The sequence below is a fragment of the Rhea pennata genome, chromosome 16 (assembly GCF_028389875.1).
Source record: "Rhea pennata isolate bPtePen1 chromosome 16, bPtePen1.pri, whole genome shotgun sequence".
Classification (NCBI taxonomy): Eukaryota; Metazoa; Chordata; class Aves; order Rheiformes; family Rheidae; genus Rhea; species Rhea pennata.
In genome coordinates, this window is record NC_084678.1 from 7,570,033 (window position 1) to 7,598,014 (window position 27,982).

The 27,982-nt window shown below is 48.3% G+C and overlaps 1 protein-coding gene across 3 annotated transcripts; it reads left to right on the forward strand.

The window, feature by feature from the left end:
- Positions 1-3,557: 3,557 nt before the first annotated feature.
- Positions 3,558-27,362, forward strand: ADA (adenosine deaminase). 3 transcript variants are annotated; one of them, XM_062589064.1, is made up of 11 exons: positions 3,558-3,638; positions 12,177-12,238; positions 15,546-15,668; positions 15,762-15,905; positions 16,590-16,705; positions 19,158-19,282; positions 22,322-22,393; positions 22,714-22,815; positions 23,405-23,472; positions 23,990-24,119; positions 25,555-27,362. In XM_062589064.1, the coding sequence occupies exons 1-11, from the start codon at positions 3,603-3,605 to the stop codon at positions 25,654-25,656; spliced, it is 1,080 nt and encodes a 359-aa protein (XP_062445048.1). In that variant the 5' UTR covers positions 3,558-3,602; the 3' UTR covers positions 25,657-27,362. The 3 variants fall into 3 exon arrangements, with proteins under 3 accessions (XP_062445048.1, XP_062445049.1, XP_062445050.1); XM_062589066.1 differs by lacking the exon at positions 3,558-3,638 and adding an exon at positions 4,123-4,179; XM_062589065.1 differs by lacking the exon at positions 22,322-22,393.
- The last annotated feature ends 620 nt before the right edge of the window (positions 27,363-27,982 follow it).

The following is a 27,982-nucleotide window of genomic DNA, read 5'->3' on the forward strand; positions in this document are numbered from 1 at the left end:
GGAGGAAGCAAAGCCTGCTAGTCCTGCAGCTGCCCAGATATCCACCCCTTGGCCTGTGTGCTTGGGGTGCTGCATCTCCTCCTGTTTGCGCAGGTTGGGAGAAGCTCTGGCAACTCAGGGTGGAGACCTCAACTGAGTGCAAAAAAAAAAAAAAATCACACTGGAGCCTCTCATATCATGCATTTTCCCTGACCTGTCCATAATCCACCTGAGGTTGCTTAGATCAAGTGGATTCCTAGCTCAGCACCACACAGGTTTAGCCAGGACTAAAATTGCTTATTGTTTGCTCTCTCTTCCTGCCAACAGCAAGGCTCTGGGGAGTATCTGTCCTGACAGAGGAGGGGGTTGGTCTCCTCTCTCTTACTTTCAAAAGCACCATTCGCCCAAGCTGAATGGAGCACTGGGATATCTCTCTGCAGGTGACTGAAAGCACAACAAATTGAAAGGAGAGCAAACAAGATCTGAGATCTGGAGCTGACATAATTATCCAGCTGATGAATGAAAGCAAGTGCTTGCAGTGAATGGAGGCCCCTGTGTTTGCCCCTCTGGCCTCCTGCATACGAATAAATTGCTACAGCCAAGGACTGTCCCAGGATCTCATCCCAAGGATGAGAATGAGCAGAGTGGGTGGTGAGGTCTGGTGCTCCAGTCCTGCTTTTCTGGCAAGGCGCAGAGTGACCACATCTTGTCTGTGGTCTGCATCTCCTCACGCACAGAGAATCAGGTTTTTTCAGGCTGCAAGAGCCTTATTTAGCAAGCTATTGTGTTTCAGTTCAAACCACAGCCAGTCTGTGCTGCTTAATATGGATTCTTGCTCTTGAGCTTTCCAGGCTGCAGAGATTCAGTGTCTTTGGTAGGAAGATGTTGGTTTCATATATATAGTACAGTGGTCATAGCAACCACCTGATTAAGGCAGTGATAAAGATGGATAGACTGGGTCAGGATCAGGCTAATTAAAATCAGCTTGACCCTGAACCTTATTTCTAAGGTTTTGCAACAGATTTGCACACTCAACAGCGAGCCTGATGTTGATGCTCTCCTGGAAAGAGCTGAGTATGCAGCACACATAGTTGCTCAGCAGAAAAAAATCTCACTGTACCATTCCCTGGCCTGTGGGGCCATTTAGCTCTATCTGCCTTTTTGACTCTCACTAACAACTTCTCTCCTGACAGAACATCTATGTGTTATTTTTACCCTGTGATTTCTTTTAAATGCAAATAAAGGCTCTGATTGAACTGTGTCCCTTCTGGTGTAAGTGACATTTCATCCCACAGAAGCCCACTGAAAAGCACCATGTATTCACACCAGTGCTGTCTGTGATGCAGATATGGATTGCAAGACAGATATCCAAAAATGTGATGTGAGGTGACATTCTCCTGGGAAAACAGAAGTACCTTCAAGGGGATGCTAAAAAATGCCCATGGCTGGGAAGTGAAATGATTTATAGGAGCCAGAGTTCACCTTGCTGCATGGACAGTGTGGTTTCACACCTTGTTGCTAACTTGCACATTCAGGTATTTGGATTCTGCCCAGAAACTCATTGCACACCTAAGTCCAGAATTTAGGTAAAAATCCCTTATAAAGTTTTGGAAACCCAGAAAATGTCTTTTGGTTCAAGAAGTCACAAGTTTTAGAGCAGAAAATATTCGCTGCTTATTCCCACTGATTTACCACAGGCTCAGGATAGCGCCTCTCCTGCTGCTTCATCCTGCTAGATTCTTGTGGCCCTGAGCTGCTGTTTCCCTGCTTTCCACGAAAGGAAATCCTGGAGCAGTGCTGTTCACTGACCTTTGCAAGTAACTCCTGTTCCTAGCCAGCCACTGCTTTGTTAAAAACATTTTGGACTGTTAAATGTGGCTAACATGCTTTTAGTTGTACAGGACGGATTCAGAAAGGTATCAGGGAATTTCTGAAAGGTAATACAAGAAAATATGAATAAAATATTTTGCACTTTTTTCACCAGCCAAACTGTGCCGGAGACCATGCTTTTCTTGTAGGCTTTGCTGGAGTGTACAAATTAGCTCACGTACTGGGACCTAAGCTAAAAAAATGTTGTTTTTTTCTGTGCCCGTGTGGCTTTGGGACAGAAATGCCATCCCTGCTCTCAGGGACAAAAAGGAGCACCTGGAGGACTGCTGTGCTATTTCCAGGCAGAGCAACAAGTCCGCAGCACTTCCTATGTTTGCTAACTAGTGTCCAGCATCACTTGGCAGCTGCCTCCTTCAGAGCTGCTCGCTCCTCTGGGCTCTTTCACGTCACCTTTCCACCTCCCAAGCAAATGCGGGTGTGAGGCTGCTGCTAAAGATGCTGGCTGGAGGAGCGCCAAGGTCTTCTCCATCCCTGGTGCGCAGGGCCCTGGTGTAGCTAATCCCCTGCAACAGGTTTTTACAAACAGTGTTCCTCTCTGCTGTAAACACAGCTGGAGGAGAAGAGGAAACTTTATTTTCCAGCCATTTGTGGTAGCGCTCCCACCTCCAGCCCCAACAGCTTTCTTTGCTTACATACCAGCAGGAGTAATAACAATATTTTACGCTGATACTGTGACTTTCATCTCCAAGGCTCTCCACAAACCGGGGCCTGGGTTAGGGACGGCCTCACCTGCAGGTGAGGTTGAGGCCTGCAGAATAAGGCCACCATTGCCTGGCTCTGCAGAAACCATCTTGTAGGAATAGCTCTGGCTGAGCCAGGGCTGTCCCCCTGCCCTGAAGGATGCAAGAATAAGATTCAGGATGGGGTTTGACGGTCCTGTCCATCACGTGGTGGGAACGACACTCTGCTGCCTCTGGGACTGTAGGAACTGGGGCTGGGGGAGATGGGGAAGGGAGGAAAGGAAGCAAAGGAGCTGCACTGAAGGTGGCCAGGCCAGTAAAAGAAGAAAGGAAACTCAGAGCCTGAGATTGTAGGAGCTAAAAGCAGGTGTGTGAGGGACTAAAAAAGCCCCAAAGCCACCTGATGAAACACGAGTCACTGAGCAGCAACCTTACAAGCAGGGAAGGGGGTGAGGGATGATGGCTCCTCAATCAAACCAATTAAACCCATTTTAGGTTATAAAAATATTGTTGCATGACTTGAGACCGCAGACAAACCCTGCCATTGCATGCCAGTTCTTCGAGCTCAGCTATCATTTTATCACATTATATCGTCCTTTGATGTTCTCTAAGGAGGAATAATTCTGCCCAGAATTTCAGCCGAAGTTTTGCGGTGAGAGTTCCCAAGCGAAATGCATGAGGCTGAATTTCAGAGGTGCCTTGGGGTGGGGGGGGGGGTGCAGGCTGCCGGGCCGGGGCGGGGGGCTTCGCCCCCGCGCAGCCGAGGGAGTGGAGGGAGCCGGCGGGGGCAGCGAGGCAGGGGCGCGGCGGGGGCGGCGCGGCGGGGGCGGCGCGGCGCTCGGCGCTGCACGGGCGCGGCGGGGGCGGCGCGGGACTCGGCGCTGCACGGGCGCGGCGCGGGGGCGGCGCGGCGCTCGGCGCTGCACGGGGGCTGCATAGGGGCGGCGCGGCGCTCGGCGCTGCACGGGGGCGGCGCTGGGCGGGCCCTGGCGGGGGTGGGCGAGGCGCCGCCGGCGTGGCGGGAGCAGTGGCGGCGGCGGCAGTGGCAGCGGCATGGAGCCGGGGCTGCGCGTCTTCGGGGAGCCCAAGGTGAGGCTGCGGCGCCCCGGGGCGGCACCGGCGCCGAGATGTCGTGCTCCGGGCTGGGAACCCGGGAATGCCCGGGGCTGAGGCGCCGTGCACGGGGCGGGAGCCGGGGCTTGCACCGGGAGCTGGAGCCGGTGCACGCTCGGGACGCGGCCTCTGTGCAGGGGCGGTGCGAGCCGAGGCGTGCGCCGGGAGCTGGAGCTGGTGCATGCCCGGGGGCTGAAAGCCGGTGCGGGGCTCGGCCTCCGCGCACGGCCGGGGGGAGCCGGGGCACGGCCCGGGGCCGCGGCGCCCCGCGGCGGGGCTGGCAGCGGCGGCAGCGCTGCCCGGGCGAGCGGTGCTTGCACCTGGGGCCGGGTCCCTGGGCAGAGCTCCGCGGCGAGGTGCTGCCTTCCTGCGTGAGCAGGAGCCTCGGGAGCTGCCCCGCGTCCCGCACACCCCATGCGCCCCGGGCGTCCTGCTGCCGGGCCAGAGCTGCCCGCCCCGCGCTCCGTCGCAGCGGGATGTCCCAACGGGCAGCGATGTGCTGGCGAGCTGGCTGCAGGTATGGATTTGGGGCTGTTTTTGAAGGATCCACCTGTGGAACAATTACTTAATTCTAGTAAAACACACACTTTCTCACTTAGTTATTCTTTGGGTACCCAAGATACCATAAGAGTGACTATTGGTATGGTTCTCCAATGTTTCATTTTCACTATTCGATGTATAAATACATCTAAAGTAGGATCATAGCAACATGTTTATTAATCAGATTATAAAAGAAGGGAGAGAGAAGAAAAGACAGGTGCATTTAGTCACAGCAGCGTATCTTGCGGGAGAGCACTGCCTCTGCCCTTCAGCTGTGGTCTCAGGTAGGCTGGAGTACCGGGGCACAAGTTTTGTCTCTGTTTGGCTCGCTCTGGACTTTGCTTTTCTTCATTTGCTGACAGCAAGACAGTTTGACTCTTGGTGGGCAGCGAGGAGCCCGGAGCATCACAGTGAGTCCTGCCTGGGAGAGCCTGAGAGGAGGCAAGTGCTTTCCAGGGGAACGAGATTGCCTCTGAAACCCAAAAGGGAGGCTCTGGGGCCATGTGTGTCTGCTGTCACCTTCCCAGTCCATTTATATCTGAGTTTAAGCTCACACCAAAAAAGCCTAGCAGGGCTGAAAAAGCCTGTGTATGTGTTCTTAACTCATGTTTTCATTCTACTGTATGAGGTTTCCCTCTCTTGGGAATTTTTCCATACGATGGCAGACAAACCTTGATATTGAAGTCCAGGGAGCCTTAACATCTGCTAATGGTTAAAGCCTTTTTCAAGCCCATTCAATTTAGGGAGATATCGATGACATTTCATCAGCTCCACTAAGAACAGAAGATTATTGGTTTACTCTAGTGATTTTAAATTTGTGGCTGTAGGAAACATGTTAAGTTCTTCTTTCACTTGTGTATCCTCTTACTTTTCCAGTCTAGGGGAAAGTAGATGCAGAAGAGAGACCTAGGAAAAACTGCCTTTTTTCTGCTAAGATCAGTCTTCTGTTGTCTGGCCGCCCGCAACTGCGAGACTTTGGATTTCATGAGTCAGGCAGTTCCTTTCAGTCCCATGAGCCTGCTAAGTCAGGCTCCACCAAAAAAAAAAAAAAAAAAAAAAAAAAACCCACCCAGCTCTGAAGGCAGCTAGTGAGCCCTGTTTACCCCCATTCATTCCCCTGGACCCTCTGTCATGGGGCATGAGCAGTGCTGTGTTTCAGAGATGTTTGGTGGTGACCGGGGCAGCTTTCAGCCCTGCTGACGTGGGAACGGGGCTCATCGCATGGGAACTAGCTGACTTCCAGCTGTTGTGGCGGGTGAAAGGGGAGCTGCTGGGGTGGCAGTAGGGTGACTTTGAACCCTGCTTATTGTAGATACAGGAAAGAGCAGAAAAGGCTGCAGTTCCTTGGATACAGACCATCAGCCTTTTTCCTTGGAGACCAGGGCGAGGGGGCTCTTCAGAGCTAGAGCAGAGGTTGCGTGTCTCCCAGCTGGGGCTCCCGTGCCTGCTGAGCACTCCTTGCGGGCTCCTCTTTGTGCCAGTGCCCAGACCCTTCACTCAGGCTCGGGCAGTTTGTGGCAGAGGGCTCTTCCCGCCTGCAGGCAAGTCCACACGCGCTTTCTTGGGCCACCTGAATGCTTTTCCTTTTGTTTGCCACCAAAACAAGCAGCGACGCGCAGGCTGGGGGTGTACACTGCAGCTCGCTTGCAGCACACGTGCCTCCAGCGGTGCCCTGCCTGCAGCGAGTGCCAGGCCTAGCTCTGCTTCACAGAACAAGCTGGTTGCCTCTTGCTGTCCCCGGCACAGAATAAGGTGCTGGTCGAGGCTTGTCCACATGATACAAGGCACTCTCAGAAGGACAGCAAGGGCGGAGAGCAGCAGCGCGGGGGCAGCCGCACCAGCGCCTCGGCTTCTCCGTCCCACCAACGAGCGATGTAAATGGGCAGCGCGTGGGATGTGCGCACAGACCTCTGGTGTCAGGCGTGCACCTTTCCAACAGGTGATGTAGCACTGCCGTTGGGTCACGGTTTCCAAAACAAACTCAGGCTGCTGCTCGCTCTGAGCAGGTGTTCCCACAAGCTCTTGCGAGGTTCACTGTACGTGTTGGAGACCTTGTGGGGGCCTGTCCCTCTTCAAGGTGAGGCACGGGGCCAGGATGTGAGGAAGGAGTATATGGGGATTGTGGCATCAGGAGCTTTACTGTGTGATTGTGCTCTTCAGACTCTAATGGTTTACAAGAAACAGCCACAAAAAGGCAGTTCTCGGCACCAGTGGGCAGACCTCGTTGTTAGGGGAGTGATACACGCTGCGGTAAGGTATGGTCGTCTCCGATATGTCCTTTGTACCTGGGAATAGGGAAGGAAGGCTGGAACTTGCAGTAGCTGGAAGTGTCCCTCAGTGGCTAAGAGAGCTCCTGATGACCAAATCCAGATGTCCAGGTGCCAGTTCTGCTGTGGATCACTGGCTTTATTCCAAGGGTTTGGGTGGACATCCTGTCCCTGCAACCCAGTGGCATTGCTGAACAGATAATGCAGGTATTTGCTCTGGGTGCAAAACAAAAAAAACCCAAAACAATAAAAAAAAGAGAGAGAGGTTCCTTATTGTGTAGAGACGTGAGCATTTTCCCAGAACTTGCTTCCTGAAGCCCCTTGCTGTGGCTCTGTTTTTTCCAGAGGAACAGCCACAATGCCAACGTACCGTTGTACCGGCCGAGGGGCCTCAGGTGGTTGCTGTGAGCCACGGCTGTTAGCAGGAGAAACCACCTTCAGCTCCTGGTGTCTGCTAGGCGAGGCTCCGCAGAGCACTTTGGTCGCCCCGCCTGGGCGTTGGGATGTGGCGTGCCCACAGTGACGGGCTCGACGCGGCATTTGCCCTCACCCCGCTTGGTCCTCACCCACGCAGCAGCGCGAGCGCGGTGGCTCTTTGTGCGGGTCGAAGTCTGAGCACGGGCAGCACGTGTGGCCGCGGGCGCCGAAGGCTGCGTTGGAGCTCAGCCGTGCGCTTGCTCGTTGCTGTGGGTGCTGATAACTTTACTAATGCAATGCAGGCAAATTCTTAATTACCCTCCTGTCTCTGCTTACCAAGTGGGGCAGCAGTAATAAATGCAGTTTTGGTGGCGCTTGAAGTGCAAGGTCTCTGTGTAGAGAGGTCACTGTTTTATCGTGACTCCGATAGCATGCTTTTATAAAAACAATTTTGGAGAAACACAGGCCTGCCTTTTTGCAGTGGTTAGCATTCATCTTATCTCTTGCCAAATGTTGACCCTTGTTAACATTTTTCTGTTTCCTAAATATTTAATAATTGACCATTATTACTGTAATTACTCTATTTTTCTGTTATTAAAACAAATACAAGTAACATGCTCTAAATTACCACCTTCTAGTGCGCTGATAAGTAGTTCTGGGCAAAGTCACTGATAGGGTTTTTAAATAATGCAACTTTGACAGCTTCATAGCTTATCTATTAAAATCTGCTGAAAATGGTCAAAATAAAAGGTTGGTTTTGCTTTTACCATGCCGCTAGGGCTCTGCAAGGTTTGCAGTAATCAGTTGCTTGCTGATTGTGCTCATATTTTTTTTTTTTCCAAGTACACTAAGAGGAAGAATGAATAAACACCTAATAAGTTGGCTCCCTCAAGTGAATTAGCTTGGATGGTGATTTCTAATGCCACATAATAGGTAAATTGAGCAGTTAACTGATCTGTCATGATTTGATGACCAAACTGTAAAGTAGTAGAGGAAATACTATTTGAGCTGACTACAGCAGAAAATATTTTGAATGTTCAGTTAACTTTTCTCCATTCATTTCACTAAATTGACTCTTATCAAACTTGAAAGAAATATTTGTTTGGACCCATTTTGCATTTGAATCTTTTTGAAGCTTGTTAAGTTTCAAATAAAACATGACTGTATTTTAGAGAAAGAAATGTCAAGCCAGAACCATTAAAGCTTCTCTTTCTTTTAAGCTGAAACCATTTGCTAAAGGTGCCAGTAAGTTAGATGTTGTGGTTGATCTAAAACTCTTCTGAAGGAAAACTGAAAAACTCTCTTTACTGACAACCTTGCTGGGAGTTGTCTTTGAGGATACATGTCTTATGGTATCTTACATCTCTTGAACTCATCCTTCTAGCTTCTAGTTCTCCTTTTCAGGAAAACTTAGGTATTTTAGCGAATTGCACCAGAGTTTTGTTACGCATCAGCAGATCAATAAATTGGCTCTGAGCTTAGCACTGCAGATGTACAGAGGAAATGCTAAAGGGTGACTATACCGTGCCAAGCCTCTGCCAAAGGTGGCCTCAGAAGTCCTCCCTGCAGCAGGATAGGAGCAGTGCACCTGCCCTGGGCAAGCATTTGAGCTCTCTGATCCTTTCTAGTTCTTCATCAGAACAAATGTATTAACTTTCAGGTTTGTGGTGAAAATGAAGGCACTGGCCCCAGCATGCTTCGCGGTAGAGACCTCTCTGACACCTCTCCATGCCTCTGGCTGGTGCAGCCCCTGGTCCCAGTTGAGTCCTGGATCAGGTGCTGTGATTCCCATTTAATCTGTGTGCCTTGGCTCCCTTTCCAAACAAAACGGAGGGCTTGGGGCAAATCTCTTACAGTGCATGCCGAGAGCTGAGCGCTGTAAGTGGTGCTGGACACCCATGTTCAGGCATAGCGTGTACGTACTTCTGTACGTAGTTCTGCTTCTTCTGGCATTGTCTCACAGAGCCACAGTTCAGTGAAACTTTTTTTATCTGGGTACTTTCCTTGACTTGAAGCAAGGTCATGTCCCCTACTTATATCTGGGAATGCCTTACACTTCAGCTCTCCTTGCGTGTTTGTTTTGGATAAAGCACTAATCCTGCAACAAGAGGCCTCTTACAGCATGCCAAACCTGCAGGGTTTGCAAGCAGTGTGTCTAAGGGAGCTGGGTTGCTCAACTGATGCCTCTGCTGATTTCATCCTTCTCTGGTGCAGGCTGTATGAGGAAACGGGCTACAGACTCATTCTTAGTCCTTCCTGTGTAGGCATATCTCCACTTCTTCTGCTAAATGTCCTACAGTAATCTGAGTAGCTTAGATCAGTAGGTTGCCAGCTGCAGAAAGGACTCCCTCCTGAGTGCCTCCCTCTTGGAGTTTGGTGCTGAGTAGTGTTACACAAGAGTTTCTCATTGCTTCTGTGACTGCAGTTTAGGTACCTCCAGGTGCAAAGAAATGGGTGGCAGTGAAGGAAGAGGCTCTTCCTAGAGGTGGAGGGGAGGCTTGCTGCTTTACAGGCATCTTGCCTGCGGCAGAAGGCAGATGGCTTGCCTCTATGAAGGATGCCATTTAATTTGTTTTTACTTTAAGTGTTTTGCACACTGGGACATTTTTGCAGCAAACAATTTGGAAATACGTGGAGTGAGAAGACACTGTAGATTCAGCTTGCTTGGTTTTTGTATCCAGCATGAGTGAGTAAAGCTTGTCACTTCATCAGAAGGTCACAAGGGTCCTTAAAAACCTTAAGGAATGGAGTTTGCATGGTTTCAAAATTGAAATTGGAGCGCATGAGTATAAAATGTGCCAGGCTTCCACATCTGGCGATGCAGATCATGTCCATAGTCTGTTATTTTATCTGCATTTAGTCCCAGTAAGCAGAATTGCGTTAACTTGGGGGAAAGATCAGGTTTTCCCCTTTTAAAATCTTCATCTCTGTAGATTCAGATCGTGTCTTAGGAGTAGGAGAAGTAACAAGAATATCTTCTTACAATCTTCTAGCAGAGGTGCGTGTGGAGGCACTGGTAAGTGGAACGAGAAGTGTGGCTGGAAGAGGACTTGCAAGGAGGGCTGTCCAGGAGGTCGTGCAAGGCCCTACTTTGCATGGTCTGAGGCAGTGGCCAGAGTCCTCAGGGTTTGGCTGCATGAGACTCTCCCATTGTGGTAGTGTGACACTCCACGGTGTCACTTTCTGGTGGAGCTGAGCTGTCCTGGAGGGCCCAGCAGCATGGAGAGGGTTGTTTTTTGGTTTTTTTTTTTTTTTTTTCCCTGAGGAACTAAATTTAGTCTCATTCAGAACTTGCAAATCAAGGCAGAGGAAATAGCTCTGGCTACAAGATTTGGGGCAATAGAAAGAAAAGCAGAGCCGTCACTAACATGTACATTATCACTGTGTGTGTGTATTTAAATGAACTGTGGAGTACTTTACATCATGGGGCTATTCGTGATGCCTGGATTTGCTGACTGTAACGAAGATGCAAGATCAATACACCAAGCTGCTGTGAGCCTATTATCTGCATTTTGCTCTCCAGTGAGCACACGTCTCCAGTGACAGCCTCATGGCCTTCCTACGTAGGTGGCCTGAACCTGAGCACTGTCCCACTCCTGTAGTGAGTCTTTTGCAGCTGCTGTGGTCAACCAGGGCACTGACTGTGAATCAGACAGGTGCAGAAAATGAGGCTCTTCACACACCTGGCAGGAGCCTAGGACCTCTGGAAGAGGTGGGGATGGGTGCAAGCTTTAGGGTCATAAGCACAAACTCCAGAGATGGTGATTGGCAGCTCCAAGCAGGGCGCTAGGCCAGCGTCGTTCCTCCCTCACTAGCCAGTAGCAGTTGCTTCAAAGCAAGGCGAAAGGGCCTTGAAGTGAGCAGTTAAGAACTGGCCTGCTTCGAGGGGCTGCTTATTTATTTTTCAGCCAGCCTCTCTCAGTTATTGTTTGATACATACCCTGACACCAGGGGGTTTGTAGATATTAATGAGTAACCATGAGCAGTTTAGTCATCTATACAAATATCCAGTCCTTCTCTGAATCCGACTAAAACTTTAACATTCTGTAGCAATTATCTACACGGAATAATTTGCACAATGTTATGACTAACAAGAGCTTTGTTTTTATTTTAAGTTGCTGCTTTTCAGTTTCATTGGCCATTCTCTTCAATTTTTGATACACTAGGTAAGTGTGCTTGGCTTGCACACAATATTAAGGGACTAGAGAAAGCGTCCTGATGTCACCACACGTTAATCTCTTCTAAATGCTAATAGCTGAAATCTTGTCCCAAGCAGGCATGGCAGTAGCTGCCAGCAATGCCTTGTTCCGTTCACATCCGAAAGACCAGGAGGGAATGACGCCAGTTTTGTAGCTATTCCTTCCTAGTAAGTGATTTGTGCTTCAGATTCTCCTTCCACTTAAAGAACAATGAAAGAAAAAAAAATGTATTATGTAGGCTTATCACTACCCTATTGCTTAAAAGGAAACAGTCCCGGAAATAGGAAGACCTAGCTGATCCTACAGCTAGTATTTTTCTTCCCAGCTTTACTTCCAAATGATATTTGTCAGACTCCTCCTAATCCCTGGCTGCGTAACAGAAAAAAAATAGTCTTGCTTTCTCTTTCCCATGACTTTTTTCCAAAATCCATTTTTCCAGCAATAATTTATAAACAGCTTCAAAGGGATTTTTAATGAGTCAAAACTTAAGTCTTGTATTTTGAAACCAGCTTGTTTGCTCTATGGGCAACTTCTGCTCTTTTTATTGTTTATAGCACCTTTTACCTCTGGAATCCTTATGGAGGATTAAAAGCTTACATGCTGTGATAATACCAAGTAATTAACAATATAGCAGGGGTGGCCGATTCTTGGAAGTGAAGTCAAAGTTCTCATGTAATAACTCCTGCAAAAAAGTAATTGAAGCTTGAGGGTCTGTGAGTTCCAGAAGGAGCCAGCTGGAAGGCAAAGGTATTTGAGGTTGGTCTGTTCACTCTTCCCAAACTCAAAGCCATGCAAGTCTTGATAGAATAGGCCAGTTTCTAAATTGGTGTGAGTATTACTGAAAATAGATGAATTTCTAAAGATTTGTTTAATGTGTGACCTGCAGGAGAAATAAAAATAAGTAGTGGGACAATACATAGATGTTCTAAATTAAATTTTATACTGTTGGATTTCAGTGGTTTTTTTTTATTTTTATTTTCATGACTCTGTCCCTGTGTTAGCTGCATTTATACCTGCGTTAGCACCAGCTGCTGTCTCTAAACTTCTGCTGCGGCTGTAAGAATCACTAATTTATCTTTATTTTGTTGTAGGTAGAACTTCATGTCCACTTGGATGGAGCCATTAGACCAGAAACAATCTTACACTTTGGCAAGTGAGTTGCGGGGGGGAGAAATGCTCTGGGTGGCTCTGAATAATTGCTTTCTTCAGTGTCTCGAGCAGGGTGCCTGCACTTCTAACATGTGCCTGGATAGAGTGACTTGGGTTTTGCCTTGCCCAAACCCCAACTATCACAATGTGAAACACATTTTGGCTACCAGATCCTAACTGTTCAGTAAAAACACCCTATTTTCACTTAGTGCATGGGATGAGGCGTCATACAGATCAGTACCTGCTCCCATGCCTTCTGTTTGTCCATTTTGAAGACAAAAAGCTTATTTTGGAAAGCCAAGACAGGTCTTTCCCCATGTTCTGCAGGCAGCAACCCCAACAAGTGATAGTCAGACTGTAATATCTTCACAGATCAGTCGTCTGGCTGTGTGGTGTGAGATTGTTGAGCTCTTTCAAGAACACAGTATTGCAGCTGGGCTAAACTGATAAGAGGTGTGTGAACAAGCAGCGACCCAGCACAGCAGTCATCGGTCTGTGAGCTAAGAGGAGCCACCCATGGCAAAAGAAGAAAGGTCTCATGTAAAGAGATAGCTATCTGCCTTGGATGCATACCTAGGAAATGACACAGTCAGGTTTTTCTTTATTTTTCATTCTCGTTCCACTTTCCTAACGGTAAAGTTGGCTGAAATGAAAACTTCCTGGGAATGTCCTCTCGGTAGTGGTATCATACCATTTCAGAGGAAAAATTAATTTAGGTGTTCCTCTTTCACCTGCTGATGTGTGCATTTAAACCCCAGACTGCTACTGTTCAGCATGGCTGTTTGTTTGATCCTAACAGTCAGAAAATCGTACTAGTGTGAGAGTGACCCAGGAGAGCACTCAGCAGTGACTTAAATAAAGGTTGCTCCCTTGACCGAGCCTGAATTTGCCTTCTTGCTTAGGTATGGCTTATGTGTGGGAAGCACCAGGGTAAATGATTAACTGGTGCAAGAACCTGGCTCCACAGCTGGAAACAAAAAAAGCCTCAAGACTTCTTCTAGCTGAGAACATTTGAAAAGCTAATGGGCATTACCAGAATGTGGCAGATTTAAAGATCTCAGGAAACAGTTCGTAGGCAGAAGTTGGGTAAATTTGGGCAAGAAGTCATTTTTTGAGGAGGAAAGGAAATGGTTTTGGCATCCTGTAAGCCCAGTAGACTCCAGTGTGATGTAATTCCAAGAAGGAATAATCTTTCTAAAGCTTCTTCTCCAATGACAACCAGCCATAAATTTTGCAGTGCTATTGGAATAAATAAGATAGGTCAGAAAAATCAGTCTTATTTATTGCAAGATGCCCATGTGGAAAGCTGAGTAAGAATTTATCTCAGTTCTGCCCTTATTGCAGGAGTTAGCAGGCTGGACTACTGGGGTAAAATTCCTGATGGATGAGAGTCATCTGCTCTTCTGGCTTCCTTGGGGATCTACTCAGTCCCTGTTGCCAACATAGGAAAAGTGCCTGTATGGCCCCCAGGAGGGTCTTGGGAGCCCTGAGGCCTGGGATATGTCAATCCTTTGGGGGGGGGGTCCCACATTTTGCTTTTGCTTGGCATACACTTGAGCAATGAAGGTTTCAATTCTATGTTTTAGCATATTTTTAAATAGCCCTGGTGTCCCCTGGAGCTGCCAGCCTGCAGGTCATGCTCCCGTTGGGTGGAACAAGTATGTACATTATTCATAGACTCTGAATCTGTGCACACAAACCTAAAACCAGTGGGGCCATGTAGGAGACTACCTTAACCTCAGCCTGGACACAGGAAGCTGCTTGTGGTCCCTTTTTAAAGGTAAAGAGCTAAAGCAAGTTTGCTGGGTGGTGGCTGACCACATACAAACAACATGAAGCTGTTGGTATGTATAAGCCCCCATAGGCAGTGACTTAACTCCGCAGTTTTTAGAAACTTTGGCTCAAGTTCAGTCAGATATGACTGATTTCGCCCCCACTGCCTGGTCTGCTACACAAAAATGTTTAGAGCAGGAATAGGCCAGCTCATGGGATGGAGCTGCAGTGGGCTGAGCGTGCTCCTAGGCAATGGGCGGGGTGACCCAGGGGATAGTAATCTCAATAGCCGTGGTGGCTGTGATCATCAGAGCTCGTCAACCAGAGACCTAAATCCAGTGTCTCCGTGTGTGCAGGTTGTCCTGCACTGGGCTGCAGCTGCCGACTACATGGCAGCTGTTCTTCGGGAAGCATTTGAAAGAAGTCAGGAAAATAACATTGCTGACAGGGCTCTGGGAGGAAACTTTCCATAGGCAGGTGGAGGAAAATGTGGACCTGGTTACTGGAACAAGCAAAGGATGTGTCCTGGGCTGCAAAGGGCAAGATGGGGAAAAAAGCCCATGCCTTGACAGTAGTGAACATCTGCTGAGTACTAGCAACTTAATCTGTGCTGATTGCATTTGAACACTGAGCGTAAGGCTGATTTCCATCTGGCCCGAGGCGGGAAGTGGGCAGTGTTTGCTTAGCCCAGGAGCAGTGTCACTTGGACTGCCTTCCTGCGGTTTGCTCCTTGGGATGGCTGCTGGCATCGGGAGGCTAACGCAGTCTGTGGTGCTTTGTCTCTGTTAGCAGAGAAACATCCTTCAATCAACTGTAATTCATCATGGCAGGATTCGGGAGGAAGGAGGGTTATAAAGCAATGTTTAGTTATTATTCCTAATTTATAGCAGCATTAGTATGCAAGAAGACAGTGGTGGGGGGTTGAAGTTTGCCCCGGAAACATGCAGCAACCTTAGCAAACAGCCCCGTCGAGCCGAAGGGCTGCTCCTGGAGGTAAAACAGCCTCTTCTCTCATGGTAGAGTTCAGGTGGGCTTTGCCATCACCGTCTCTTTGATGAAGGCAGTTGCTGGGAGCACCGTTTGCTTCTGACCGGTGTCCCGGCGATGTCTGCTCTCCGCCGGCCACCTCCGGGTGGGCCGCGCTCCTGCGCTTGGGAGCTTCTCCGCAGCGTTGCGGGCTCTCGGGGCTGCGCACGTGGAAATAAACCTCCCTAAAGCAGTCCGCAGTCCTGCCGGTAGGACTCGGGCACGCCAAGACGTGATCCAGAGTCCGTTTAAGTGAACTCCCGCCGAGGCCGCAAACCCCGTGCGCCAGCTGCGTTGCTGCCGGGCTCGCTGGGCTCGCCGCACCGCGGGGCGTTTGCGCCGCGGGTCCCGGGCCGCGGCTGCGGGGAGATCCTGGAAGGAGAGCGCGTGCCGTATCGCTTCGGCGGAGGAAGGGTGGAACGCCGCCAGCCCCGGGGGCGCCGGCGGGACGCTCGAGGCCGACGAAGCGCGCGATAGCCTTTCGTGTCGATGAAGTGTGGCCCCGTCCCTAGGAAAAGAGGTGTTCCTCTGCCCGGCAGCACCGTCGACGACCTCCTGGAGCACATCAGCTACGAAACCCCCCTGACGCTTACCCAGTTTCTGCAGAAGTTCAATCACTACATGCCTGCGATCGCGTGAGTACGCCGCGGGGCGGGGGGCCGGGGGCCGGCCGTGGCGTCGCGGGCCCGGCGCCCCCGGCCGACGCGGCCCCTTCCCCGTCGCCGCAGGGGGGACCGCGAGGCGGTGAGGAGGATCGCCTACGAGCTGGTGGAAACCAAGGCCAAGGAAGGCGTCATCTACGTGGAGGTGAGGTACAGCCCGCACCTCCTGGCCAACTGCAAGGTGGAGCCGATCCCCTGGGGCCAGCAGGAGTGAGTGAGGCCGGGGCAAATCCGTCGCGGGGCGGGCGGCTTGCGGGGTAACCGAGGCCTCCTCTCTGCTCGCTGCCGCCGGGGCCGGCGCTCTTCCGTCTCTCCTCCCCGTCAGTAGTGTTCCTTTTCTCTCCTAATGCTGCTTCGGCACCTAATTCTGCGCGTGCGAAGCAGCTGCGCCTGAGCTCTTGGCGGAAGCCGGCGGGCGCCCGAGCTCCAGCTTGCCTCGCGCGGGCTCCCCGCGCCGCGCTCGGTTCCTCCTCCCTCCTCTGCACGCCATCCCTGCTGCCGCGCGGCTGGGTTAAACCGGCGCCGAGCTCCGCGCGTCGCGGCGCGGCGGGCTTCGGGCGGCCTCGGCGCGGACGGCGATCGAGCGCTGGGTTTGCTCGGCAGCGCCGCCAGCCCCGGCGCTCGGTAAACGGGAGCCGCGCCGGGCCCGTTTTGCGAAGACGCCTCCGGCGCCAGGGCGGCGGGGCCGTCCGGAGACGTCTCCGCAGGCTTTTGCGCCCTGCAAGGCCGGGCAGGGAGCGGTGTGCGAGGCGCTGCCGGCTCGCGCCGCGCTGCCGGCGGCGCCGGGCTTTCCCCGAGGTGGGTCTGCAGCCCCTGCGTGCCAGTTCCCCCACGCTCTGCTCTACTGGCCTGCTACTGACTTTTTTTTTTTCTCCTCTTTCCCTCCTCCTGCAGGGGAGACCTCACTCCAGATGAAGTTGTTAGCCTCGTTAATCAGGGACTACAGGATGGAGAAAGGGATTTCTGCATCAAAGTCAGGTCTATTCTATGCTGCATGCGCCATATGCCAAGTAACGTATTGCAGCCCACCTGCTGCTCTGCTCCTCCCTTCCTGACTTGTCGGGTGTGTGTGAAGTCCCTTGGGTTCAGGTCCCCGCAGAAATGCTGGGACGGCACCAGTCATGTGGCTCTGGTTTCCCCATGGGACCAGTGCTGTGGGCGAGTGGTGACTGTCCCTCCTTGTGCTGGGGAGACGGGGCCGGGGATGAAGGTGCTTTTCTTAGGTAGGGACTTTGTGCTCTCTGACTACGAGGAAAGGGGCAGCTGGATGTGGAAGAGGGCTATCTGAAGATCTAGCTGGTATCTGAAGAACTAGCTAAAGGATCATGCTAAAGAGACAGAAGGAATTCTCTTTTCCTCTGCCGTGGGAGATGTAATTTCTGCTAGTACCTCACTCCCTGCCCAAGGGCAGGGGTTATCCTCAAGCCACTTGAAGCTGCTTTCAAAGGGGAGGCCAAAGCAAGCAGCTGCTGGGCCAATGGTAGTGGCTGCCAGCATGTTCCTTGGGTCTTTCGGAGCATCCAGGACATTGCATGGGGTAAGGGCATGGGAGTAAACGGTCACTGGAGGAGGAACAAGCATAAAATCTAACACATCCTATGGAGTTGGAGTAATGAAACCTTCCCTGCTGAAGATTGTGCACCTACAACAGTATTCTCCTTATTTGGTCTTGTGGTGGGTTAGCCAAAGAATTACTGTAGTGAACTCTGCTGATTTCGGCTCAAAACACATGTGAAATATATTTAAGTTACATTTTAAGTATGTTTGATAAAATCAGCAGCTCTGAACTTCTTCAGTAACTAGGGCTATTATCCAAAATAGGCAAAAACAGTTGCCTATGTTTCACTGGGTTGCTGTGTCCTGGGAACATTTTTATCTAGGGAAAAATGCAGTCAGAATGAGTTTGTGTGACACTAAGTGCCTTTCATAAATGAAAGTTTTAGATAACCTTCATATCATCACAGGTTTCAGGTGTGCTTAATAGGGTAGATGGTGAAAAGATTTGCTAGTGGGTACATGGTTAACTTGTCTCCAGAAATTTGAAAAATTGTATTCCTGGAAACTGGAAGATTTGAGAGTGGTTTCTTTATTCAGCCTTGCACAGTCAACACCAAACAATAGTTTGAAAACTTGACCTTTGGATTTCCAGCTCCTAGGAAAAGGAATTGTTTCCTTGTTTGTAGAAACTAGACAACTTCGTATGCTTCATGCCTGTGCCTACAGTTACAGCTCCTCGAAACACAGAAGTGGTAAATGCAGAAAGTGGCTGGAGCAGTCAACTGCACATGTAGTATGGACTTGCACAGCAGTAGGAATTGCTCTTGCAAACATCTGAAAATGTGATCCCAGGGCACAAACTCTTACCTGGAGTCAGTTATGTGCTCGACACAAGAGTCTTTAGTGTCAGCATTCAGGACATGCTGCGCAGTGAGAAGCCACCCTTTGATTTAGGAAGTATTGATAGAAAGGCAGAAATGCCAGCTGGAACTGGTTCGTATTAAACCTCTTGGGTTAGAGCCATTATTTTATTGACACGTATGAAACTGATGAAACAAGAAGATAAAAATGCATGCATTTTCTTATACGTTATATGATTTTGGAATCATACGTGTGCAACACGTGCCTGTTAATTATTAACACTGGAGCTTATCTCTGTTTCTTGACCTTTTTGCTAAGGGTAAGTGCTGTATCAGCTAATAGATGCCATCTCCTTTCTCTGTGATCATACTCTATCCTGATCAGAGAAAACTCTGAAGCAGTGGTTGGGCACTTACTACTCTTGTTCTCAGTGAAGCCATAAAGCTGCAAAACTTCGTGAGCATTAAGGGTCACTTTTCCAGGTGGCTAAACAGTTCCTTTCTACCAGATGTAGAATCCATCATCTTGGCTGGGGGAATCTAGCATACTTTGCCATTGGCTAATGATGATTTTATAGAGGATCTCCAGAGATCTCTTCCAATCCAAATCATTCAACAATACAACACTTCTGACATACCACTTTTTCCCTTTTCCCTCCTCTTGCCTGGCTTGTGACTGTGTGAAAGCTCAGGAATGATTTGAGGGATTCCTCCCACACAGCATGTTACTGCACTTGTTCTGAAGAGTGATCTCTGTCCAGTTCAGCTTACCTTGGGCCAACTGCAGCAGTCGGTCACCACTTCTGATCTTTTTTTTTCTTTTTAAAGAAGAGAAAAACATGATGAGAGCAGTTTTATAGCCAGTAAATGTACTTGCTTCCCTTTGATCTTTAGTAGGCTAGTCAGTGTGCAGCTTTTATTTGGCTGCAGATGGCAGATCTTTCTAGGATTTTGTTAACTACTTATTTTGACCATCAAATTTTAGAAAACACCAAAGAAAATAGGTCTAGTATTCTAGTTGTATGTCCAAAATTTGTTTAGAAACATGCTCAGGAGATGACTCTCATGAATGCTTCCTCCTGAATCTTCATGCTGTCTTTTCCAGGTTGGTCTCCGGAGGTGGTGGAGCTCTGTAAGAAGTATCAAAACAACTCTGTAGTAGCCATAGACTTGGCTGGGGATGAGACACTGAAGGTGGACGCTTCTTCTGAGCATAGGAAAGCTTATGAGGTTTGTCAAATAGGCTTCTTCAGAGAAATTTTAACTGAGTTCTTCCTGGTTAGGGGGAGTTCTTCCTGGTTAGGGGGCATGCAGCGCTTTATTCAGACCCCAAACAGCTGGTACAGCTTAAAAATTTGTTGTGGTTATTAAAAATATTATGTTAAACAGCAGAAGGATTACTTTGTTTATATTTCTAAATGATTAACAGCAGACATCATTGTTTAAGCATGTTGTTAGAACTAAAGTTCAGAGCACTACCACTGAGTGAAGCTGAGTATCAAACGTGGGGCGCGGAGCTTGCATTCCAGTGTGCAGAGGTGCCTCTGACTCCTGTTGGATGGAGTCTGCTCATCATGCTCTATGAAACCACAGCTAAATATGGAGCAGACTAGTCTTTCCAGTCTTTAACTGACGGAAATCACCTAAACAATATAGAATGAGTCTTTGCAGTTCTTTATCTAATCATCTCAAATGCAAGCATTGAAATGACTCCAGGAATCTAATCTGAGGTTTCACAAGACCTTAGTGCTTTACAGCAGCTTAAGGGGAAAGCTTTTTGCCTCTCTCCTCTCCCTGGTAGGAATTTAAGTTTGTAGAGTTGTAGAGTTGTTGGTTATGTAAGTTGCTCCCATGGATGAGTGGGAAGCAAGACGGTTGGTGATCACTGCTCAAAAGAGTCATGGTTTGAAAACAGGGAGCAGGACTGAAGCGGTAGGGGGTTTTCTTGGGGTCCATACTGCTGTAGCCTGCAGTGGAGGCCCTAACATCGATGTGAACCTGGAGGATGTGGGGAAGAACTGAACATTATTTCTAATTGGCTGCAAACACCTCTATTTTTTATGTAATTCCTGTAAATACTTAATGTTTGTGTCTTTACTGTGGTATTTCCTCATTCCTCGCAGCAAGGCATTGAAGGATGACACGGTGATGACTGACATCTCTCAGTCTTCCAACTATACTGAAATCTCATTGCTCTAAAGTATGAGCAGTTGGAGTCACTGTAAGGTCTGTCTGTGCTGCTATGCTGTGTTATTCAAGATGAACTGAGCAGTTACAAACTGGCATGTGGGAATCTTAACAGGGTTTTATTAACTGATTAGCAGGATGTTTCATCCTGTCTTGTCTGTGCCTGAGGTAACCCAGCTCAGACTTCTAAGTTTTAAGGATACAGGTTGCTATGCCAGTGGCTCATTAAGGCTCTTAGATCCTAAAGGAAACGCCATTCCAGTCCACCAGCCCCCATTGGCCTACGTGGCAGGGAAGTGCGTCCCTGAAAGTCCAGGTGTTGTGCTCAGTGAGACGCGTAATAGATCTGAGGGAACTGGACAGACTTGTGATGACATGACCAGATGTCTTCTTTGGGCTAGAGTTCCTGGGGCGATCGTGTTCTGCCTTAGAGCTTTTGTTTTGGGGACTGCCACTAGAGGCGAAATAACAGATAATGGTGAAAACTTGACTGTGAATGCTTGCTGTAGGGGAGGACTGGAGGTGCTGGATTAGGAAAAACTTACAGCTAAGGAGTTAGACAGCAGTGTCCAGGAAGAGAGGAGGCAATGATCTTTGGAGGAAAAGCCAAAGGAAGCTGTCAGGTAGCAGCTGCCAGGCACAAAAATAAGTGTTTGTGGCGCAACATACAGATGTACTTTGCTGTCTTTGTTGTAAACATGTAATGATATGGAAGCCAAAAATACAAATGGATTGAAAAAAGTCCCTCTGGGGAGGATGTGTCTGTAGCTGGCCATTACACGAGCTCCCTCCTGGATGCAATCAGTGGGGACAGCTCAGGGAGTCAGATTTCCGAAAGCCAGGAGGGTAAGCCGTGAAGGATCGTGTTCTGTGTGCTTTTCCCAACCCTTCCCTTGCATCTCTGCTTCTGACTCCTGTTGGGATATTTAGGGATGGCTGTCTTGGGAATGGGGGCAGGAGGATTTCTTGGAAATAAGCAGAAAATCTCAGTGTTGGTGTGGGTCTTCTCTCTAATCCGTGTCCAGTGCTTTGGCCAGAGGGATTTTGCTACTAAAATAATAAAAATGACAAAACATCAGCTGCTGGGGAAAAATCAGTCTTGCCTGGAATTCAGGAAGCATGGGCTGCCTTGCAGGTAGATATGTGCAGAGCTCTTCTGGGGGCATCCTAGGCAGAGCCTGGCCTCGCTATTGCTGGGCTTGGGAATGCAACAGAGGAGGAGCTGAGAAGACTCTTAAAGTAACTCAAACAACCATGAATAAAAAGCTGTGAAGGAGCGTCTGGGAAACTTATCTGATGCAAGCTGAGGCTTGCAGCATGCTCACAGCTTTTGGCTGCATGGCCTTTTTACAGCAGGGCAAGTGCCAGGCTTCCCCCAAGGCCATGTCAAGGGGGAGCTCAGCTTCCAAAGGCCCAGGCGGTCCCTAGTGAGGATGCAGAGGGAGCGTCCCTGGGGGTTTGTCAGGATGGCCATGGAGATCATCCTGAAATATGCCAAATCCTACTCGCCTGGAGTCTGCAGAGCCTTCCCACCCACAGAGCTGGCTGCAATGGCTTATCTCCAGCCCCTCGTGGAAGTGAGGCAAGCAGTTAGCTCGCTTTCCTTCTACCCTGGTAGTTTTTAAATTTTATGTCAGACTTGGCTGTGGTTGGTCAAAGAGGTAGAAGTTGCGAAGTCAAGAATTCCTACAGGTTTCATGTATAAAGGCAAGTGGGTGGAGGAAGGAGAGGTTCAAGTTTGTTCCTCTCTGGAGAGGAGAGAGCAGTGAGCTCAGTGTTTATTAAAAGACCCTGGAGAATTCTGGCTGAGCTCCATGTGGAAGGTAACCAGGCTTTCTAAGCTTCTCTGTTTGCGATGTTACCGGTCTCTCTTCTTCTAGCCTGTGCTACGGCACAGCCCTAGTCTTGGGAGAATGCAGCTCTCACAGTATGTGGAGCCTGCAGTTTGGGAGCTCTTAGCCCAGAGCCTTGTTGATCTTGCTTGCTATGCCACCGGCGTGGTAGTCAGTGGAAAAGTGGAAAGCAGTCTGCTGACCTTGCTTTGTGTGTTTGGACAGAAATGTTTCCTGCCTTACTTTTCAGGAAGCTGAAAGATGTGGTATTCATCGAACTGTCCATGCTGGGGAGGCTGGACCGGCTGCTAGGATCAAGGAGGTAAGAGGAGATCCTGGCCCAGGGCAGAGCAGAGATCAGCAGGGTGCTGGGACATCCTTGCGTTGTAAGATAAGCAGCAGAGATGGGAAGAGCCCCTTACTCAGAAGTACTTTGAAGAGGGAGAAGCTCAAGTCCTTTCTGTATTCCTAAGGGAGCAGAAATCTGCGACCCAGGCAGAAATCTAGGCCCAACAGCTCAGGAAAGGATCTGCTGGGAGCTATTTCAGATATATGGGCTGCAGTCCTGGTGGAGCAGGGACCTCTTAAACTAGGTGGGAGCTCAACCTATGCTCAGAGGCTGTGTTTTTCTGTGCTCTATAGGCAGTTTACCTCCTGAAGACTGAGCGCATTGGCCATGGCTACCATGTCCTGGAAGACCCCGAGCTTTATAAGGAGCTATTGAGAACAAAGATGCATTTTGAGGTAAGGAGGTGTCCTGTGCACCAGGTAGCTGATGCCTCAGAGTGGAAGAACGGCCCTTGCTTGGTATGTGCTTCATCCGAGAACCATGAGTACCGGGTGCTACCTGATACCCAGGTGCTGACCACCTCTGCAACAATACTGTTGTTGAACTCGGATGCCCAAAGCGCCGTAGCAGAAATGCAGTGGCAGCTGGTGACATATTGGGATCTTTGCTGTATGAAGCCCTGGAGCTCATACCAGCTCGCAGGAATTGTGGAGCAGAGAGAAATATTCCTTTCCCCTCCACACCCCTTTCTTCTTGTTTCAGTGTTTTTCTTGCTGTGGTCCACAGACCGGTGGTTTGCTAACAGTGGGAAATGTCCCACCAGCCCTTGCACACTCACTGTAGTGGAGGCTGTAGATTTCTCACATCTGTGTGACTCGGGATGTTCTTGCCATCTTGGAGATGGGCTGAATAGTAGTGAACGTAGCTGTTGTAAACCGACTTCTTGCTTTATCAGCGTGCTTAGCTATCCTACATACCCAGCAGTATTTCAGATCTGTATGGCTGATTCTGTTTTTTTTTCTTTGTTTTAACTCCCATAAACAGGTTTGCCCTTGGTCCAGTTATCTTACTGGAGCGTGTCTTCCAGACTTTAGGAAACACCCAGCAGCACAGTAAGGCATTTAAATGATGTTTAATCTTAACATAACCAGCCCAACTCCTAGTTATTTATAGCTGCTTTATTGTTTTGCAAGGGAAATACAAATCTAACCACTTACAAGAATATGGTACATCCTTGCTCTTCCCCACAGAGGGATCCAGTGTAGCTGGAGTAAGTGTGCAGCCCCTCTAGTGCGAGGCCTTCCTGTCCTACTGCAGCCCTGCTTGGGGCTGCTGGCATCCAGAGCTGCAGCTGCGTCATACTGGGCATTAGCTTTAGTTTGTGTGTGAGAGCTGAGCTGGTTGAACCTCTAAGCAGCAGACATCCCTGACACCCTGCTCCTCGCTCTGCTGAAGAAGTAGATCAGTGAAGAGCAGTGGTGAGACAAGCTGAACAATATGTTTGTGTCCAGCAATGTAAGCTATGTGGACAATTGCTGTTTTTTTCTTTTACTGCATTTTTACCCTGAGGAGTGTCTGAACAGTGCTACATCTAATATTTACCCCATTCTAAACTCTGTTTCTTTACAGATTTAGGAAGGATCAAGCTAACTATTCCATAAACACTGATGACCCCCTCATCTTTAACTCCAATATTGACAAAGATTACAGCATAGCAAAGGAGTACATGGGCTTTACTGAAGAGGAGTTCAGGAGAGTGGTAAGTTGGCCTCAGCTGGATGCTCTTCAGATGTCCTGGTGTAGCCCAGAACAGTCAAGGGTTTTTTTTGTTTATTTGTTTTTGTAAACTGAAGAGTTTTCACTGGAAGTAAGAAAATCATGCATTTTTCTTGTAAGCACAAAGCATCAGTTGAGGATAGCTGCTAGAAGGACACCAGGAGCACTGTGGCATGCAGTCAGGTGGCTGGTGTAAACACAGAGAGCAGAAGTGGATCTGAGGACTGCTTTGTGCAGCATGGTCTCTAAAGGTGTTGCACATGTCTTGGGCTGACTGCTTTGGGCTTTACTGAGAACACGTTAGAGTGCAAAGTGTCCGCTGCAGTCCTCAAGACAGATCTGAGTGGCAGCAAAGGAAAGTACTTGTTGCTTTGTTTTTCTTCTTTTTTTTTTTTTTCCTCCCCTGGATTTAGAATTGCAGGTATGTGATTTGAAGGCCTGGCCCAAAAGTTAGATAAGATTCAGCATGTGCAAAAGCATTTGTGGTTTTTGTACATATTGCATGAGTGTGCAACAGTCATAGTATGACTGACATACAACTGAACTGAAAGCAAAGTGACTGTTGGCTTCAGCTTTGGCATATGCAGTCATTTATGGTCTCGACACATCCTAAAAACTGGCTCTAATCACTTAGCTAAGTCAAACTCTCAAAACTTATCCTGTCCTATGGTCTTACCTGGGTACTAAGTAAAGCTTTCTTGGTTAGCATTAGAGCTGTGCTGATTTGATAGCTTTCACTTAACATGTCTCTATAGACCATCTATGATCTTAGCTACTGTATGGGAATCTTTGGAATTGGAAATTCAGGATGCACTTTACAGGAGAGCATTAGTCCTGTCCTGAGCTCTTGCTGAAGGAACAACAGGGTCCCTCTCTCCCATAGACATGACTTACGCTCTGGGTCTGGGAGGAGGAGCAGGGGACAGCTCTGAACTCTGCCACCTTGAGTCCAGCTGCTTTGTTGCCAGCTGTCCTTTTTCGCTCTTGCAGAAGCCAGGCTGTTTCCGTATAATAAAAGAAATGTCCCTGCACAAGAAAGACGAGCATGTTAAATTGCATAGCAAGGTGGCATTTCACAGCAGCAGTTTATCAGGCTGCTGCCACCAACTGTTGTGAAAGGCCTCATATCCAAAGGGAAGCCTGGAGTGTAGAAATGGCTCTAAAGTGCATATCTTTAAAAACTCTGGGTTCTTCAGAAACCTTTCTGTGCCTGCCTCCTTCCTCTTAGGATTGTTGCTAGTAGTGGGCCAGAGAAGTTGTCTTGTAAAATGAGGCCATGGAAATATATCTAGGAATGGAAATGTTGCTCCCTCCCTCTCTTGTTGATGCTCAGAGACAGATGTTTGGATCTGTACAACCATATATTTGTGTCTGATGTGTCTAAATGTCTCTTTTCTGTTCCCCCTCTGACTCCTCAGAACATCAATGCAGCTCAGTCCAGCTTCTTACCTGAGAAGGAAAAGCAGGAACTTCTCAATACACTCTATGAAGCCTACGGCATGGTCCCCAGCACATCTTGATGCAGCTCTACCAGCCAGCACGGAGCAGTGGCCCTTCTGGGTTGATTCTGTGCTGGTGGGAGCACCAGGAGAAGGTGCCCAGAGTCAGCCTCTATTACTGGTACCCCTGTATTAACCTTTATGGCCCTAAGTAGAATTGGGCTTCTATCGTCTATCCCACCTATCACCTTCTACATACCATATCTCTCCCAAATAGATATCCAGTTTCCTATATTGTTGTTGTGCAAACAAACAAAAACTGCATCCTGGCCTGACTTCCCTTCATCTGCCAGTTTATCTGAGTAAATGAGAACAGAAGAATCTTCTCTGCTGCTTCTTTTTTTTTTCTTGCTCTGTTTTAACTTTAGTGATCCCTTGACCTGCCTTAGCCCTTGTCTGAAGTACAGAAATAACTGACTTGTGACTGTGGCCAGGGTTAACTTTTACCTTTCTAGGGGAAAAAGTGAGTTAACCCTGAAAGGGAGTAAGTAGGCAATTCAAAAACAGAGGTTTATTCCCAGCAATGCAGACAGGAAAGTTTGTCTACAGCACTATTTACCTTGTACTAACAAGACTGGATCATGAACAGGCCGGAAGTTGGCACACTTACTGGTACACAGGTCTGAAGGGCATTTAAAAAAATATGTTTTTTCCTTGTTTGTTTCATCCTTTCTTGGATAAGGAGCTCTGTGTATCAGGCCTTACAATGCCACTGCCACAGAAGAACAAACCTTGAGCTCAGGGCTCCAGCTGTGCTTAGCAGCCCATGAACATGCTCGTGCATGCATAGGACACTGAAGCATACGTTTACCATTTTGGGCCAAAACCTGTGTTCTGGGACTTCCCCCAGTTCTATACTCAGCCTGGAGAATTCCTGTGAGCTGCATTCTGCTCTTCCTGTATCTTTGCTTAGGACTTACAAACATGTGATTGATGCCAGTTTAACCATGCTGCCCTCTTCCTGACTTGAGATAATCCTTAGGCACCGTTAAAACTAAATGAGTGAATTAATGAGCTAGGGCCCAATATCAAATACTGACTCAGTATTCATCTGAATTGCTTCTCTCATGTAACCACAGCACTGGCTAGAAGTCAGATCTTCAGTTTAGTGAAGAATTTATCAGGAAATATTCACCAAAATTCCTAAACATATTTGGTGCATTACAGTGTTTTAATTTAATATGTAATAGAGCTATGTCTCCAGAGAAAAGCCTGTAATTTTTCTACTGTCAAAGACCCCCTCAACATGTTTGAGGAGGGAATGTAGGTGTGTGGTGTGCTTTAATATCTCAGGTGTCTGCAAAGATGCATACTCCAAAGATACTGTACCAAAAGTTGCCTTTGACAAAGAGCTGTGGTCACCGTTACCACAGATAGTGTCCCAGACTGACTGCTGCAGTCTTGACCAGCAGTGATCTAGTGCTGGGAATACTTCCATTGTTTTGGGGCTTCCATATTTGTCCTCTAAAATGAGTGAAATACTCATCTCTGAAATACATGGTGCATATATACACCTATATGTATATATAGATATGAGAGAGTGAATGAATTTGTTACTTTTATAAAGCAAATGATAAGTCATCACTTTTAAGAATGTGGTTGCTATTAGGCCCAGGTGTTTTGGATAATTTTTCTCCAAAAGTTGTTTTTGAAGAACAGTTGTGTGTTTGGATTCTGGATAGTTGATTGTTAATCCTGTTTAATAAAATAACAAATTGATATTAAAATAGATTTTTTCTTGCCTCTCTGTTCAAGGAACACTGTTTGGAATTGTGGCCTATGATCTGCAATGTGACTCGTCATACTCCTGGTATGGCAAGAGGGTGATAACTAGGTGTGATACAGTGCTTTGGCAGTCCAGTTCCTACCTTCTCCTTTTACCTAGCCAAAACGCTTTGAAAGTTAATGCTGGGTGAGTAAGGGAGAAGATAATGTGCATTCCCTTACTGGACTTGCTAAATGCACTAATTGATGCAATTGGACAATATATTGGACAATAGTTTGATACCAAGAGTCAGAAGTGGTACAAATCTCTGAGTTGCATAGTTGTTAGACTTCTGTTGACTGGCAGGAGATGGTTTCTGAAAGGCTTTTTGATATTTAGTGTATGGTTAGTTTGGGGAGGCCCTGAATGCTTGTATTTTCCACTGAAATCAAAGGCTCAGAGCATCTGTGTGGTCAGCAACTTTGCAAGTCAGGATGTTACTGGATTAATCTGATGCCCTTGGTCTCTCAGCACAATCAGTGGTGGCAGCTGACTGCACTCTTTTGCAGGGGAAACCTGATGCCTCTCGCCTGTCCTCTAAGGCTAGCTGGCAAACAGGTCACTAATGTCCTGGCTAAATAT